At 41.7% G+C, this 16,847-nt stretch overlaps 2 protein-coding genes across 7 annotated transcripts in view; both read right to left on the reverse strand.

The window, feature by feature from the left end:
* Positions 1–623: 623 nt before the first annotated feature.
* On the reverse strand, positions 624–14,299 carry slc39a9 (solute carrier family 39 member 9). 4 transcript variants are annotated; one of them, XM_054796315.1, is made up of 7 exons: positions 13,706–14,281; positions 13,066–13,174; positions 9,512–9,727; positions 9,361–9,429; positions 9,204–9,289; positions 3,762–3,896; positions 624–1,919 (listed from the first exon to the last, which is right to left on the reverse strand). In XM_054796315.1, exons 1-7 carry the CDS (start codon positions 13,799–13,801, stop codon positions 1,686–1,688), a joined length of 945 nt encoding a protein of 314 aa, XP_054652290.1. In that variant the 5' UTR covers positions 13,802–14,281; the 3' UTR covers positions 624–1,685. The 4 variants fall into 4 exon arrangements, with proteins under 4 accessions (XP_054652290.1, XP_054652289.1, XP_054652288.1 ...); XM_054796314.1 differs by having other exon boundaries at positions 1,678–1,919; positions 9,361–9,444; positions 9,512–9,724; positions 13,706–14,299; XM_054796313.1 differs by having other exon boundaries at positions 1,678–1,919; positions 9,361–9,444; positions 13,706–14,292.
* Positions 14,300–16,105: 1,806 nt separating this feature from the next.
* rbm25a (RNA binding motif protein 25a) overlaps positions 16,106–16,847 on the reverse strand; it is a 20,330-nt gene continuing 19,588 nt past the window's right edge. For all 3 annotated transcript variants that reach the window (XM_054797192.1, XM_054797191.1, XM_054797193.1), the window contains one exon: positions 16,106–16,847. This exon is cut by the window's right edge and continues 186 nt beyond it. The gene's annotated coding sequence lies outside the window, so the exon portion shown is untranslated.

Raw genomic sequence — 16,847 nt, forward strand, 5'->3', positions numbered from 1 at the left:
ATCTAAACGTAGCTCAAGAAGGTGTTGGAACATACTGTATGAAAATGTGACATAAACAGGTGTCCTAACATATGGAAAAAGGGCTCAAACAGGTGAACGTATCAAAACGTGGATCAAAAACACGGAAGAACATAAAACATGGATCAAAAAAAATGTTACAACATCTCAAAAAGTTGTCAGCACATATGAAAACATGGATCAAAAATGTGTTACAGTAGATCATATGAAACTGTGGATGGAAAAAGTGAGAACCTATCAGAACGTGAATCAAAGAGGTGTCAGAAGAAAGACATGATGAGACCAAGGCCGTGGCTCAATGTGGATCGGCGTTACATGTGAACAAAAACGTGACAATGTGACAAAATGTGTCAAAACATGGATGGACAAGGTGTCGGAACATATGAAAACCAGGATGAGGAAAGGGGTTGACAATGCGGTTGTAGTGTGTGTCAGAACATGATCCAAAGCATGCCGTGCAAGAACTTGTAGACCAAGATAGGTCAGGACAAAGAGCACGTGTGAAAACATGGCTGAGAGCATGTGTGAGATGAGTGCTGAGATTATAAACCTGCTGACAGCTCAGCTTTACAGACATTAACGGCTGCCTCCAACCCACCCCCCGCCGCTTGCTTGCATCATGCGTTGCCAGGGGAAAACGTCACGTGACTTAAAGCAACAGCGACACGTTTAGTTGCGAGCGCAAGAACACCAGAGCGGCAGCTGTCCTCGGTGAGAGGAGACGTCACAGAGCCCAGCTGAAAGAAATCCTTGCTGGATTTGTCCAAACGCTCCTCATTACACAAACTAAAGCAGCTTTTCCCACCACGTGACAAATGAAGGGATGTCACACCCGGATCCGTTTCTGACATACACCACTGACCTCTGACTTCAGACACCTTTTGACAGCAGTTTGTTTTTTAAAAAAAAGACATTTAATTTTGTCTTACAAGGTGCGGCTTTCCCAGCCACTCTGCACAATCAGACGTGTGGAAATAAGGCAAAACTCACCTCGGAATTAAATACACACAAAACCCGCCCCAACCGCTTCCACATTAAAGTTTCACTGTAAAGTTCATCAACCAGAATGGAACCTATGTATTCAGCAGGTTTAAAATCAAATGAAATCAAGTAAGCATCACATTTAATGGTCATCCACTGGCAACTGGAAGTGACCTTTCCTTACTCAATACACCAAAGTTCCTTTTAACTGGAGGAGGGCGAGGCCGGGTCCATGTAAACAAAGAAACCAGGTGTGTCAAAACATGAAAACAAAAGGTTGAAAGCCCCCCCCTGAAATCAAATAAAAAGTACACTTGCATGTGCACAGGTCCAGGAAGTCATGTCACACGACAGGCTCCTCGCCCTCCCCTGCAAGAAAGTGACATCAAAAAACAATGGTCCTCAATGATAACCGTTAAAAAATAATCATTAAAAAAAACATACAAGTTTGTGTGGACTTCCAAAAAAAAAGAGGAAGTGTATCTATCAAGTCTAAGCGATTCCGACCAATGACAGCGGTGTCCTCACCTTTACGAGTGACTGTCGGCGATCTAATATGGCACTTCAAGTCACTTTAAATGTTGCTAAGAGATTTACAACTGTACATTTTTTTTTTTTTTTTAATGACAGGATGACATCCTTTTCTGGCTCCCTCAGGGGTCTTTGCTCGCGCTTCCTGTCCGCGTCTAATGATGGTGTCCCACCGACAGCAGCAGGGGGATGAGGCAGCCCAGCACCAGAGCTCCCACTTCCACCTTGCTCAGTCCCTTGTTTGTGTTCCCGCCCGCCGCTGCGTGGCTGTGTCCCGCGCCGCCCACCTCGGGGAGGACATGGACGGTGGCCACGTACAGGAAGGTGCCGGCCGAGAAGAGCATGGCCACGCCGGTGGCATTGATGTCGGAGAGCGCCTCTTTGCTGCTCTGTGGACGGGGGACAAAGAACCGCTGTCACGCTGCCCTTAAATGTCAATCAAACATCGTCAACCATCAAAGTCAAAAGCTCTGACCATCCTAAAAAAAAATTCAAAAAATGAGGACACCCCACAAAGTGGGGCGCCCCCTGTGGGTGGTGGTCAAGCTGCTTTGCTAGCATTTTGTAATACTAGGTATGCAAAATGCGATGGAAGTGGGGTGTGTGTGAATTTTTTAAAAAAACGGCTTGACTACATGGGTGTCTAACACTCAAGAGTTACGTAGTGCGCTTGAACGCCTCAACATGAGAACAGCACAGTTTGGGAATCGCTGATGTAATACACATACATACACTACCCGTCAAAAGTTTGTCAGGAGGACAAATCTTTTCTAAGTGTTCAGATGGTCTTTCTCTCGTCCACTGTTAATTGCCTTTTTTCTTGCCATTTTTGCCAGCAACCTGATCAACTCTATGCCAAGGAGATGTGTTGCACTGCATCAGGCAAATGGCAGTCACACCAGATACTGATGGGTTTTCTCAGTCCCCAGCTCCCACCCCCCCAATAAAACAAAACAGAGTGGCCTTTTATTGTGGGCAGTCTAAGGCCCACCTGTGCACTAATCATGGTGTCTAATCAGTATGTTGATAAGTGTTCTGACACCTGTGAGGTGGGATGGATGATCTCAGCAAAGGAGAAGTGGTCACTATCACACATTTGTCAACAATATTGGAGAGAAATGCTGATATTGTGGATGTGGAACAAGTTTTACATCTTTGAGTTTGTCTCATAAAAAATGGGAGCAAAAACAAAAGTGTTGCATTTATGTTTTTGTTGAGTTTAGTAGACATAATAAGCCCCATGTTTAGGGATTATTGTGCCTATTGTGAGATCATTCACAGCCGCAATAAAAGGCTGTTGCAGCTCAGCCCAACATTACAGTAACATTACTGACACCGGAGTGACCAGCGTTGAGTACTGCATATCGTCACAACCTCTTTGAATGCCTTATATCTGCATTTTACTTCATTTAGCCATTTTTACGCTTGTAAATGCTTCATTTAGGCAGTTACAATAGTTCAAGTTACAATTTGCTTAAAAATGCATATTTCTTATACTAAAAACCAGCAAATTGCATTATTTACTCATTTGTATATTTTTGAAAGATTGAGCTCGAGTGGAGCTGGAAATTGGAAGCGCAAAGTGGCGAGACGTTATCCAGTTCCTTAATGATTAGTCAAATGCTCGATGACTTATGTTGCCAAGTCCCACCTGTGCCCCTGCAAAGACATTGAGACAGAATGGGTGGCGGCCATGTTTTTTTCAAACTAGTCTTGCTGAAATTCGACCCACGCATTCCTGCCAGTCCCCTAAAGGTGTACGCCAAAGCGCATAGTGATTGGACTCATCATGCTAAAGTTACAGTGGCTGTTTTGCAGAGCACATTGTGCTGTGTGGTCCATCCAGCTCATGGGCTTGAATAACAGCGCCACCATGTGGTGCATTTGTTATCAAAGTAATAGCACAGGCAACACACCAGGGGTTTTGACACATCTGAGCAATGCTTTAGAAGTAGCTCTTGTTTTTTTTTTTATTTTATTTTTTTTAACTTGACACTTTAGGATTATTATTCCAAGCAGTGACATACGTAATTGTTCACACTATTGGTGGACCAATAATTGTGCGGACACATATTAAATATTCAGCTTGACCTGGAAGACTGTATTGTAGTTGTTCAATACTTTACGGCTATTACTGTAGCATATCTACCAATACTATTTAATGAGGGAACGTGTCATTTGAGGTAAACAAATCATTTTGCTGCATGTTTGATGTTCCCGCGTGCACCTACCTGGCTGAGGCCCACAAACGTGAGCATGGCTAAGAGGGGCGCGGCCAGGGCGAACACCAGCAGGTGCTTGCGGATGCGGTTCCTCTCCAGCCCGGCGTGCATCAGGAAGGACACCAAGCCAAACGCAGCGGGGGCCTGCAGACCAGTACAAGTTCTTGTATGAGGTTTCTTGTGGAACCTATTTTCTGGATTCCCCCCCCCCCATAGTTTGCCCAGACCTGTGACTTACAGTCAGGAGCAACTTATTATCATCTTATTTGGGGTGTCGCAAGATCTCACAAGATGAAAATGTGACAAGATCAGAAAAAAAAATGTCTAAATGAATGAATCACACGATAAATGAAAACTCCATTTTGAAAAAGTCACTTATTGAAAACAACAAACTGAGATAGGCTGTTTATCAGCTGATCAAAAGTTTAAGACCATTGCTCAAAACAACTCTCCAAAGCAGAACCAAAAATGTTGTCAGTAGGACTCAGTAATGAGGAGCTCCACCGTTCTTGTTCATCACTTCCAAAATGGCTTTGGGCATGCTTGATGCCAGTGTTTCCAGGAGGCTAGTGGGAACATTGCTCCAAGTGGTGAAGATGGCTTCACCAAGGCCATCAACTGTCTGGAACTGATGGCCATTTTTAGAAACTTCCCTTGCCATCCATCCCAAATGTTCTCTATGGGATTGAAATCAGGATGGTCCAAAAGAGTGATGTTATTCTCCCTGAAGAAGTCCTTGGTCAAGCCAGCATTATGAACTGCAGCGTTGTCCTGTTGAAGAACCCAGCTGGTACCACACACACGAGGGCCCTCAGTCATGAGGGATGCCCGCCCCAACATCTGCATCCGTTTGACGACCCCGCACCACCTGAAGGTCCGGTGTTCGACTGAATGAAAAAGCACCCCAGACCATGATGGCCCCCCCCCTCCACTGTGCCGGGTAGAAAACATCTCAGGTGGGATCTCCTTGTCATGCCAGTAACGTTGGAAGCCATCTGGACCGTCAAGGTTACATTTTTTCTCATCAGAGAATAAAACTTTGTTCCACCTTTCAATGTCCCATGTTTGATGCTCCCTGGCAAAGTCCAAATGGGCACTTTTGTGGTGTTGAAGGAGATGAGGTCTTTGAATTTGTTTTTTAAACCCTTCTTCCGGCTCAGCACAGGTGTGATGTTTTAGACAATAACGAGAGGGAACCTGGCGTGTTTGATGGAGAACTTACCCCGCTGTTCATTTGGGATACAGAAGATGAGGACTTTTAATACTCCTTTTTTATGGTCGTGAAAATACGGTACTTATATTACATCTTATTACAATATAAAAATATATTATAAATGCTCTAAAAAAAAAAAAAAAAGCATATTTTTTTCTTTAATATTTAAACTTTATGCTACTAAAATGACATGTTTCCTTCTATTACAAAATTAAAATGGGGACTTGTTCTCAGTAGAGTACAACCTTTTCTCTTAATATTTTGACTTTATTCCCAAAATATAACTTACCCCCCCCCAACCAAAAATGCTTGCTTCGTTGCTCAGTGTTATTTTTTTTTAATGTATCTTTTCTTTAGTATTTCCCCTAAATGTAACTAAAATGGTATTATTTTTTTCTCATACAATTATATTTGTTTCTCATATCAAATCATATTGATGCCAGTATTATATCTGAAATTACGACTATAAAAAAAACATCTTTTTTCTTTTCTATTTCAACTTTATGCTCCTAAAATGACTTTATTTTTCCTCATAAGATATACATTATTCTCCTAAAATGGCAACTTTTTCCCCTTAAGACTTTATTCCCATTGTAATAAAACTTTTTCCCCCAACTAATTTTCCAAAAATTACAACTTTATCTTGCTTTTTGTTTCCCACTGTGTTCCAACTTTTTAAAAAAGAATGTATTTTTTCTTGACTATTTCAATTCGATGCGACTAAAATTTCTATCTAACCCAACCCTAACCCTAAACCACTTTATTTTGCTTGCCTTCATCTTAATTTATTATGTTGATTATTACATTTATGGTTCTGTCATTCTTTTTTTTTATATAATTTATTTATTATTACACTGATTATTATGTGGAGCAATATTCCATGGAAGACAGGAAGTGAATAATATGCACTGCACAAGATGTGGAACGGATGGGCGGTAGGATTAAATAAGCTTTGCTTCTTTTTTTACTTTGTGGAACTGTGAAATGATTCATGAGCTGTCTTCCATTGTAACCTGCATGCATGTTCAAATCAAATTAAACCAAACCAAATGTTTTCCCTCATGATATCAGTATTCTTTTATCAGTAATAAGCAAGAATCAATAAGTTTATTCTTGTCAAATTCCACAAAATGTAATAACTTTTTTCTTGTTGTTCTTGTTGCCGCTGTTCACTCTGTGCATTGGTTTTGTTTGTTTCTCACAGTAATCTTTCTTGATCCTTTCTTGATCACACCCTCGGCGCATGTGGGCGGGGCTCCAGCACATCACAGACTATCGACAGCAGAGTAGCGTAGCCACGTCCAGCCAAACCACACTTCCAGATGAGCTGAATGAGTTCTATGCCCGCTTTGACACCCAAACTCCTGATGAGCAGAGAGGGTGGCTGGACTTGGGGAGCACACAGGACTCACCTCTCATGGTGACATCAGCTGATGTGTGCAGGGTTCTGAACAAAACAAACCCACGAAAAGCAGCAGGCCCAGACAACATCTCAGGACGTGCACTTCGGGTTTGCTCATCAGAGCTAGCTGATGTGCTTGCTGACATATTTAACCTGTCGCTTGCACAAGCATCTGTACCGACCTGCTTTAAGTCCACCACCATAGTGCCCGTACCCAAGAAGAGCAACGTGACCTGCTTGAATGACTATCGCCCTATAGCACTCACTCCTATTGTTATGAAGTGCTTTGAAAGAATAGTCATGACCCACATCAAAAAGAGCATCCCGGTGGCAACTGTGGACCCTCTACAGTTTGCATATCGCCAGAACCGGTCCACGGATGATGCAGTCAACACTGCCATCCACACAGCCCTTTCTCACCTACAGGGCCAGGACACATACATCAGAATGCTATTTATAGACTATAGCTCTGCTTTTAACACAGTCTGCCCCCACAAACTCACAGATAAGCTCCTCACACTTGGCCTGTCACCCTCCCTCTGTAACTGGGTGTTTAACTTTCTCACAGGCAGACCCCAGTCAGTCAGAGTCCACAATCGCACATCCAGCTCAAGAATTGTGAGCACTGGGACCCCACAGGGGTGTGTGCTGAGTCTGCTCCTCTACACGCTCTTCACCTACGATTGCGTGGCCTCCCAGAACAACACCAGCATCATTAAATTTGCGGATGACACTACAGTCATCGGCCTGATCACTGGTGGTGTTGAAACATCATACAGAAGAGAGGTGGCGGACCTCATAGCTTGGTGTCGTGATAACAATCTCCTTCTCAATACAGATAAGACTAAAGAGATGATCATCGACCCAAGAACAAGGGAAAAGGAGCCGCATAGACCCCTGTTTATTGATGAGACTGAGGTGGAGAGGGTGAAAACCTTCAAGTTCCTTGGCACACACATCAGCGAGGACCTCACCTGGTCTCACAACACCCAACAAATTCTGAAGAAGTCCCAAAGGAGACTGTACTTCCTGAGAAGACTGAGGAAATTTGGCATGTCCACCACAATCCTGAGTTGCTTCTACAGATGCACTATGGAAAGTGTCCTTACCGCCTCCATCACTGTTTGGTACGGTAACTGTACAACACGTGATAGGAAGGCACTCCAGCGGGTGATCAAGACCTCACAGAACATTGTTGGGGCAGCCCTCCCCTCACTGCAAGACATTTATAAAACTAGAGTCCGACGCAGAACACACAACCTCATCAAGGACAGCACACATCCACAACACTCATTATTCACACTCCTACCGTCAGGCAGACGCTACAGGAGTTTGAAGTCCAGGACCACAAGGCTGGCAACCAGCTTTTACCCACAGGCCATCAGGCTTCTCAACGAGGCACTCACACACGCCGCACGCAACACACGCACACACTCATAGCACTTTATTTATTTATTACTTATTTATTTGTATATTTATTTGTATGAATGTCTCTTCTTTTTGTTGCTGCTTAATTTATTGGTATTTATGTTTATGTTTATGTTCTTATTATTTCTTGTGTTTTCTTTCTTTTCTTGGGAGAATGAACAGAATAAGATTTTCATTGCATGGTATAACTGCTGTTTTACCATGCACATGACAATAAAACTCTCTTGAATCTTTAATATTTCAACTCTATGCTACTAAAATGACATTTCCCCTCATATCAAGTATATTCTTATCAAGTTTTTCTTGTTAGAAAAAGACTTTTTTTCCCTCAATATTTTAGTTACTTTATTCTAGGGGTGCTCCGATCGATCGGCTACAGATCAGTATCGGCCAATTTCCGTGAAAAAGCACGGTATCGGCATATTCCGACACTTGCTTTTAAATGCTCCGCTGTCATTGCTGCAGCCAGCCTTCAATGACCGTCTCCTGCACACTTTCCCTTCACAAAGCTAAAACAAGCATGTCTGTCGTGTGGGACTTCCTGTCTGTGTGGTGAGTTTTCGTGATGTGATCGTCGGTCGGGTGGCGGCTAATTAGCCAAAACATGGGACACCCGCCCGTGGTTGAATTTGTCGGACTAGATGGCCGGCTGTCGTCGTCGTCAGTAGTGGAGGAAACCGGGTTTTCTGACAGCTTGGGGCCCTGCTGGGAGCGCCATCGAAAGTCTCCTTAAAGGTGGCGTCTGATCCACAAAGTTTCACCAATGATTTTGAAAAGGTACGCCAGATATGTTTTTGTCTAAATGTTATGGTTCCCCATTGTTAATGTTCTGGTACAACAAACATATTCACTTTGTTCGAGTTGAAATAAGCTATGAGAAGAAATGTTTTGTTCATGTTTACTTAAAAATGTACACTTGCGATCGGTAGGGCTAGCGCCCAATTTCACTCATGGATGATCAGCATCCACAGCATAAAAACCTGAAGAGAAATGGATTTATTACGTATATAAACGTTTATATGATTTCAGAAATGTATTCTTGTAAAATCACAGCGCTTTTTTTTCTATTTCTGCTGGGGGGTTTTTAAAGTTTTCCTTTAATGATGCCTATATTCTTATAATATTATGACTTTACACTTGTAACATTACAACTTTTACTGCAATGTATTTGTTGTTTTGTTTCTCATATCATCAAATTGTATGACAACTTAATGCGACTAAAATGATATTATTTTTCCTTGTGATATTACAATATTGTTGGAAAATAAGAATGTTTTCTTTTTAGATTAAAACTTCTTTCTCTTTCATAATTTGACTTTATTCTTGTCAAAGGATTTCAGCCGCGGGCCGCACTGTGGACACCCCTGCGGTACAAGATGGCGGCACCTATTGCAGGTGAGTTGTTTACCTTGTGTAGCATGATGGCGACAAAAACGATGAGCTGAACGCTGGTTTGAGAGGTGGAGGCGGCGGCTCCAAGCGCCACGCCATCAGCTGGTGATGAGACACAAAATAATAAGGGTGTTTTTAAACTCCTACTTGTGAGCGTTACTACGTGTACGTACCTGCGGCGTGCACGACAAGACCCAGAGTGGTGGTAATCTTGGAGGAGGCCACTCTCGCTGCCTCTGGATCTGCAAACACGGGCGCTGAAAACGTTGATTTTCATTCTGCGTGATGCTCGTCTTGAAGTCCTAGTTTGTTTGTTTTGTTTACCTTCAGTGCTGTGCATGTGGGAGGAGCCTATCTGGTCCACCAGCAGCATGAAGACAAAGCCCAGCACCAGAGACACGCCAATGCAGGCATGTAGCTGCTCATGGCCGTGCTCCTGGTGGTGGTGGCCGCCCACGCCCAGCGCCGCCTCCACCTCCTCCGCCTTTGGCTGGGACACCTCCAACACCCCCATCTGGCTGGGACTGTGATGCCCGCCTGCTGATGGGAGAGGCTCACAACTCAGCAAACACTCGATACACACACACAGCTGCAACAGCTAATCACCGATTCATCCATTATCCAGCCCATGTTTTTTTTCTTTCATTTAAAAATGTAAATATCCTCTGATATCAGGCTCCCAAATGTGAATATATTCAAATTTCCTTGGTCATCCATGAAAGCAGACCTTTTTTGTTTTAGGTAAAACAAGAAAAAGTTATAATGATATAATGATTGGCAACAAAGCCAAAAATATGGAACTAAAGTCATCACGAATCAAGAATGTACGAGAAGAAAAGAAAATTGGAGAAAAAAAAAACATTTTTCACGAATAAATTCTAAATATTAAGAGCAAAAAGTTGTGATCCAAGATGGGAAGGAAAACTGCCATCATCTTAGTAGCATAAAGTTGAATTATTAAAGACAAAAGTCACAATAGTGAGAAACAAACAAAACAACAAAAAAAAGTGTCTTTTTTTTGGAAAATTAGGCTGCGGAAAAAGTTTGTAATGATACAAGAATAAAGCCAAAAATGTAATGGGAATAAAGTCATTGTTACAAGACTTACGAGAAGAAAAGAAAGTGGTTTTGGTTTGGTTTGGTTTGGTTTAATTTATTTTGAACATGCATATGTCCGAAAAGGAGTAAGAAGAAGCAGATCTTATTTAATCCTATCCCCTTTTTGTAGCACATCAATTGCTAATACATGTGTGTACATACACATACAAACACGCACATACATATAGATACTCTTGCATCTGCACCTACACAAGTATGCACATATACACATATATAGTATACAGGTACACAAATGCTTTAAAAAAAAAAAAAAAAAAAAAAACTTTCTCCCCCCTTTTTTTCCCTCTTTTTCCCCTTTCTATTTATCCTGTCCTTCCTCTCCTGTTGATATCCACATCTTCTTTGGTTTTGCACTGCTAGTGACGCTGGGTTTGTATACAAGAGTTCCTTTTATTAACTATGTCAAGGTTATTGCAATTATGCTTATTGTCATAGTCATATGATCTTTAATATGTTTCCAGATAGCTAATATCTTGGACAACAAGCACTCTTGCGACTCCTGGAGCTCCTTTTAGTTTGATGTAGATTTTCCCGTTAGTGCTCCAAGTGTTTTGAATCTTTCCTTGCTTCAGTGGGGAAAAACAACCACACATATGGTAAAAAGACGCAATTTCTCAAGAATAAGTTGAAAAGCTTAAAAAGACAGTTGGGATTGGTTGACATGAAGTTGTATGACATCCCCATCAGCAGTGTAGTGCATCAACGGTCGGATTTTTAGTCCACTCCTCTACACGCTCTTCACCTACGATTGCGTGGCCTCCCAGAACAACACCAGCATCATTAAATTTGCGGATGACACTACAGTCATCGGACTGATCACTGGTGGTGTTGAAACATCATACAGAAGAGAGGTGGCGGACCTCATAGCTTGGTGTCGTGATAACAATCTCCTTCTCAATACAGATAAGACTAAAGAGATGATCATCGACCCAAGAACAAGGGAAAAGGAGCCGCATAGACCCCTGTTTATTGATGAGACTGAGGTGGAGAGGGTGAAAACCTTCAAGTTCCTTGGCACACACATCAGCGAGGACCTCACCTGGTCTCACAACACCCAACAAATTCTGAAGAAGTCCCAAAGGAGACTGTACTTCCTGAGAAGACTGAGGAAATTTGGCATGTCCACCACAATCCTGAGTTGCTTCTACAGATGCACTATGGAAAGTGTCCTTACCGCCTCCATCACTGTTTGGTACGGTAACTGTACAACACGTGATAGGAAGGCACTCCAGCGGGTGATCAAGACCTCACAGAACATTGTTGGGGCAGCCCTCCCCTCACTGCAAGACATTTATAAAACTAGAGTCCTACCAAGAACACACAACCTCATCAAGGACAGCACACATCCACAACACTCATTATTCACACTCCTACCGTCAGGCAGACGCTACAGGAGTTTGAAGTCCAGGACCACAAGGCTGGCAAACAGCTTTTACCCACAGGCCATCAGGCTTCTCAACGAAGCACTCACACACTCATAGCACTTTATTATTTATTTATTTATTTGTATTATTTATCTGTATTAATGTTTCTTCTGTTGTTGTTGCTTAATTTATTGGTATTTATGTTTCTTATGTTCTTATTCTTTTTCTTGCGTTTTCTTTCTTTCTTGGGGGGGATTGTTATTATAATATGGGAATAAAGCCAAAATATTATGTGTATAAAGTCATCATTACAAGAAGAAAGGAAAATGTAAAAAAAAAAAACAGCTGTCATTTTAGAATAATACAGTCCAAATATTAAGAGAAAAAAGTCTATTCTAAAAAAGGCGTTACGTTTAAAGTCGTAATATTTTGAGAAACAAACAAAACAAAGTTTTTGGAAAATTAGGTTGGGGGAATTGTTATTGTAAGCCAAAATATTACGGGTATAAAGTAACAATATTATAAGAAGTAAATTACAAAGATGACTTAAGAAGGAGGTTGAAATATTAAAAAAAAAAAAAAAAAAAATAGGGATCAAGAGCGAAGTGGCATTAATGGAGTGGTCCCTGGTTTATTGCAGTTAATTGGATGAATTTCCGCGATATGGGATTCAATGTTAATAAATAGAATATTGTCATAGAGCATAGAACACCCGTTTATGACTTTCTACATACAGCATTAGCATGATTAGAGACTTGTAGAGACTTGAGACGGCCGCTAACTAGCAAGCTAACAAGTTAACCTTGGAAATTACCACTTCCACATGCGATGGGAGGAGAACATATTTTTCACTCCATCATGTGGGAGTTACCTAGGCTGACTTCAATGTTTCGTGTCATTACTGCCACCTAGTGACCACAATACTACATACTACCTGTATTTCCATATGTTGTGACTAATTACAGACCATAGTCTACCACCAATCAGCCATCATGAGACGAGGGAAACAGACACGCACGCACACGGCGGTATATTGAGGCCGGCAAAATTATCGAGTTTATTTTCATTTATTGTGTAATCAATTCCTTATTTTATTATCGTGCCAGGCCTGGTGCCCACAAGACTTGCCACGTTTTAATCTTACGAGACCTTGTGACGCGAGATCACGTTTGTGGCAATTTCCAGAATTTTGTGCGATGGGGGTCAATATTTTGTCAATGAAATGATTAAGAGGAAAGAGGGCGAGGATTCTGGCTACGGCAGTTTGTCCACAACTTGCTGCCACGTCTGCTCCGAGGAGCGTGGATGCCTTTGGGTATGTCCCAACATGGCTTTCTCGGTATCCGACTGCGCACGTGCATATTTTGTGTTATTTCCTGGGTTGATGTTCTGTACCTTCCAGGATTTCCTCATAAAGCGCGTGGACACCTTCAGGAATGATGACGGCGAGGGCAGTCCCGCACAGAAGTCCTGCTCCCAAAACTGTCACAAGCTTCAGCTTCTCCTGGGGGGCACAAGTAAAAACAAACATATCTCCGACAGCGCCGAGATCAAATCGCGGCCGGTGGTCAATTGCAGCATCGGCCACCGCCACGTGGCGCTTCACCCGTGGCGGACTGTTTAAAACGTGCCCAAAACAATTACCTTATGCTGTATTTCGATGCTGCTTTTATTTTCTATCCTCATGCCATTTTATTATCTTTATTTGAACCACTCTGTTGACCACGGCACTGGCCACCACCAGGGGGCGCTCCACCCGTGTCTTACCGTGTAAATAGTGGCCAGGTGGTATTTACTTTATTATATTACATCGGCCGCCATCATACGCCCCCTGGTGGTGGTCAATGCCGTGGCCGTTGCAGTTGTTAACCACTGGCCACGATTTTGAGCTCGGTGTCTCTCAACATCTGTCAGAAACACGGCAGCTTCTTTGCTTCACGCCATCGTAACATGATGATGGCCTGATAAAGAGAGCTGCTCGACACTGTGGCATGAGTGCACAGATAATTCCACAGGAACCACATTCGAACCTTACCTCGGAGAAGTTGACTGCCAAAGGAATGGTTCCGGCCACATAGCAGCCCACCAGCATGGCGAGGGACAGCAGGCTGATGGAGCTGAAGTCCTCCATGGCTGTAGTTTTATTCGTGCTAAAAGCTAATGTTAATTTTCTTTTGTGCCGTCAAGACAGACGGACAAAAATCCAGGGCAAGTTAAGCAGACGTCAGCTCTACAGGTGCCAAGTCGTCGCCTTCTACTTTCATCAATTGAGGCGTCCCAGGAACTTGTCCCCGCTGGTTAAACAGGCTAAACTAAGCTAACTAGCTGGCTTCGGCTGTGTTATTGTACAGTCAGTGACGTTGCACAACCACGGAGATAAGAGGCACCCAAACAGGCGACACAGCGCTTCATTTCCTCAGTAATATCCGTGTAGGTATAAGAGAAAAAAACCTTCGCCGTGGCTAACCGAACAAACATGCTAATCAAATTTTCTGATGCTAACAGCGTTGCATCCAAACTAGAGCAGGGGTGAGGACTTCCGGGTCACGTGGCGTCGCCTTGCCGAGGCCATGTTGCCACGTCACTGTGTGGCACGCACGCGGGAACGTGTGTCACATATTTCTCTTTTCTTGGAAGAAAATATTAAACAACTTAAATACAGTGTTGGATTAAATTGTTTTTAAAACCACGAAATATTGAACTGGAGAACATTTTACCAAGAGCACCATCGGCTGGCTGTAGTTCTTACTTGCACTTCAATTACATTTACCTGTATTTTTACATGTGTCCAGCGGGAGGCGACATGACACGCCATGGAATCGGTGCAATTTGCTTCCTGTAACTCAAAATAAACTTCAATTTTTTAATTTTTTTCAACCCTAAATCTTATAATACAATACCAATTGAACTACTACAAATGTATATTGGCTCTGATCAGTTAAGTTTCCTAAGCCAATGTAAGTAAGTAACATAGGCATAGAATGAGCTCATACTGTCCATGAAATGTACCTGTAGTCACACGTCTCTTATGATGCCACATGGCATGTTGACAAAAATTTCATTTGAAAAATAAACATTTCGAAAAATTATTTAGGGTTTCCGCCCATCCATCATAGTTGGAATATCATCAGATAACGTGACTTGGAGAATAGTATTAGATTATTATTAATTTCAATGCAGTATTATCATTGTGGTTGTTGATATTATTTTGCCCTTTCCGTCAGGGTCTTCATAGCCGTCACAGACATTTGCTGAACCTGTTTGCTTCTGATGTTTGTTATTGTTGTCGCAGGTGTTGTTGCTGCTGTTGTCCTTGTCTCTTTTTAGTCCCTCTCATTCCCAACTGTTACCACACAGACGAGCCATCGGTCATGAGGGATGCCCGCTGCAACATCTGCATCCGTTTGCTCCCTGGCAAAGTCTAAACGGGCAGTTTTGTGGTGTTGAAGGAGATGAGGTCTTTGAGTTCCTTTGTTTTATAAACCCTTCTTTGGTGTGATGTTTTTGGGTCTACCACTTGACTTTTTTGTTCCATAATGCTCAGGATCTTTCCAAAAATGTAGAATGACTGATTTCCTGCTCCCAACCTCAGCAGCCATGGCACGCTGCGAGAGGCCTTGCTTATGCAGCTCCACAATCCCACCACGTTGGAAAAGAGAAAGCTTCTTAGTTTCACCATCAGGAGGGCATGACAGGGGGAATGATGACACTACATCAACATTTGGAGCACATTTAGGCTTTTATAGCCTGTGGTCTTAAACTTTTGATCAGCTGATTAACAGCCTATTCCATTTTTTGTTTTTGTCTAAATTACAAGTTCCAAATGTTTTTTGTCTCACCCCCCCTTCTTGTTTTGCATATTGTAACTGTACTTAAAACCTCATTAAGATCCACATGTGCAAAATGCAAATTCTAGCCATTTTTCAACTGGTCTTAAGATTTTGATCAGGAGTATACTGTCTGGACAGGACCAAAAAAAAAAAAACAAGAAAAAAAAATGCCACTTTAGTAGCATAGAGTTGATAAAGCTGGAAATATACAGCACATGATATTGTTTTTGGTAAAACCTTATCAAAGTCATTATTATACAAGGCAAAACATAATTTGGGGAATATTGGGTTGGAAAGTGAGAATATTATGGGAATAAAGTCAAAATATCATGGGACTATAACCATAATATAACATTTACGAAAAGGTGTAAAACTGAAAAAAAAAAACAGCATCAGAAATGGGGAAAAAAAACCAGCTGTCATTTCATTAGAATAAAGTCCAAATAGTAAGAGAAAAAGTCCCAATTTTACCAGAATAAACTTGTAATATGAAAAAAAAAGGTCAGACATGACCTAAAACCCACAGAAGAAAATATACATCATTTTAAGAACATTTTAACTTGTAATATGAGAAAAAAATAAAATAAAATTGACTTTTTGGGGGAAAATCAGGTTGGGGAAGTTATATGATTAAGTGTATGAAGTCATAATATTACGAGCAGAAAACTGACCAGATTAAAAATAAAGTTTAAATATCTGTAAAAAGGAAAAAAACAGCACAAAATGTGTGTGTGTGTGTGTGTGTGTGTGGGTGGGTGGGGGGGGGGGGGGCCTAAGCAAAGAGCAATAAAGTTATGTTACGAAAATAAAGTCAAAACATTACGTGAAGAAAATGAAAGATTATTTAACAGGTTTAAATATTTGGGAACCCCCCCCACTAAAAATGCAAAAAAAGAGAGCAAAGAGTGAAGGTGATAATAGGCTATGGGACAGCAAACAAATGCTATTTTTTCCAGTGTTCAAGTTACTGTACTTTCAATTGAGGTATTAAATATGCAGTCACATTAATGTGCAGGACAGTTTACTTCATTAAAAAAAAAATGTGTGTTACAGGTCGTTTGATTGTTCATTTACAGGTTTTATTTCGTAGGGACGCAAACCACATTTGAAATGACAAGATGATCGAGACGTTTTCTTTAAAAAAAAAAGAAAAGAAAAGAAAAAGATTTATTAGGTCACACAGCTGAGCAGTGTTTCAACATGGCTGAATTACTGGAGAACAGATGGTCAAATACAATTTATTCTTGTGTATATAGCCTTAACAAAAATACAACTGAAGTTTTCCCATGCAATACGGCGCCGCCAAAAACTGTTCGCAGCTCACGCTCCCTTCCTGAGCCCACGCCA

The sequence above is a fragment of the Dunckerocampus dactyliophorus genome, chromosome 13 (assembly GCF_027744805.1).
Source record: "Dunckerocampus dactyliophorus isolate RoL2022-P2 chromosome 13, RoL_Ddac_1.1, whole genome shotgun sequence".
NCBI lineage: Eukaryota > Metazoa > Chordata > Actinopteri > Syngnathiformes > Syngnathidae > Dunckerocampus > Dunckerocampus dactyliophorus.

Excerpts from the sequence above, each read along its gene's own strand:
- slc39a9 (XM_054796313.1), bottom strand. The coding sequence starts at position 13,801 with ATGGAGGACTTCAGCTCCATCAGCCTGCTGTCCCTCGCCATGCTGGTG. Across the intron at positions 13,175-13,705 it reads TGGCAGTCAACTTCTCCGAG|GAGAAGCTGAAGCTTGTGAC; the intron begins GTAAGGTTCGAA and ends TGTGCCCCCCAG. Across the intron at positions 9,728-13,065 it reads TTATGAGGAAATCCTGGAAG|CAGGCGGGCATCACAGTCCC; the intron begins GTACAGAACATC and ends CTCTCCCATCAG.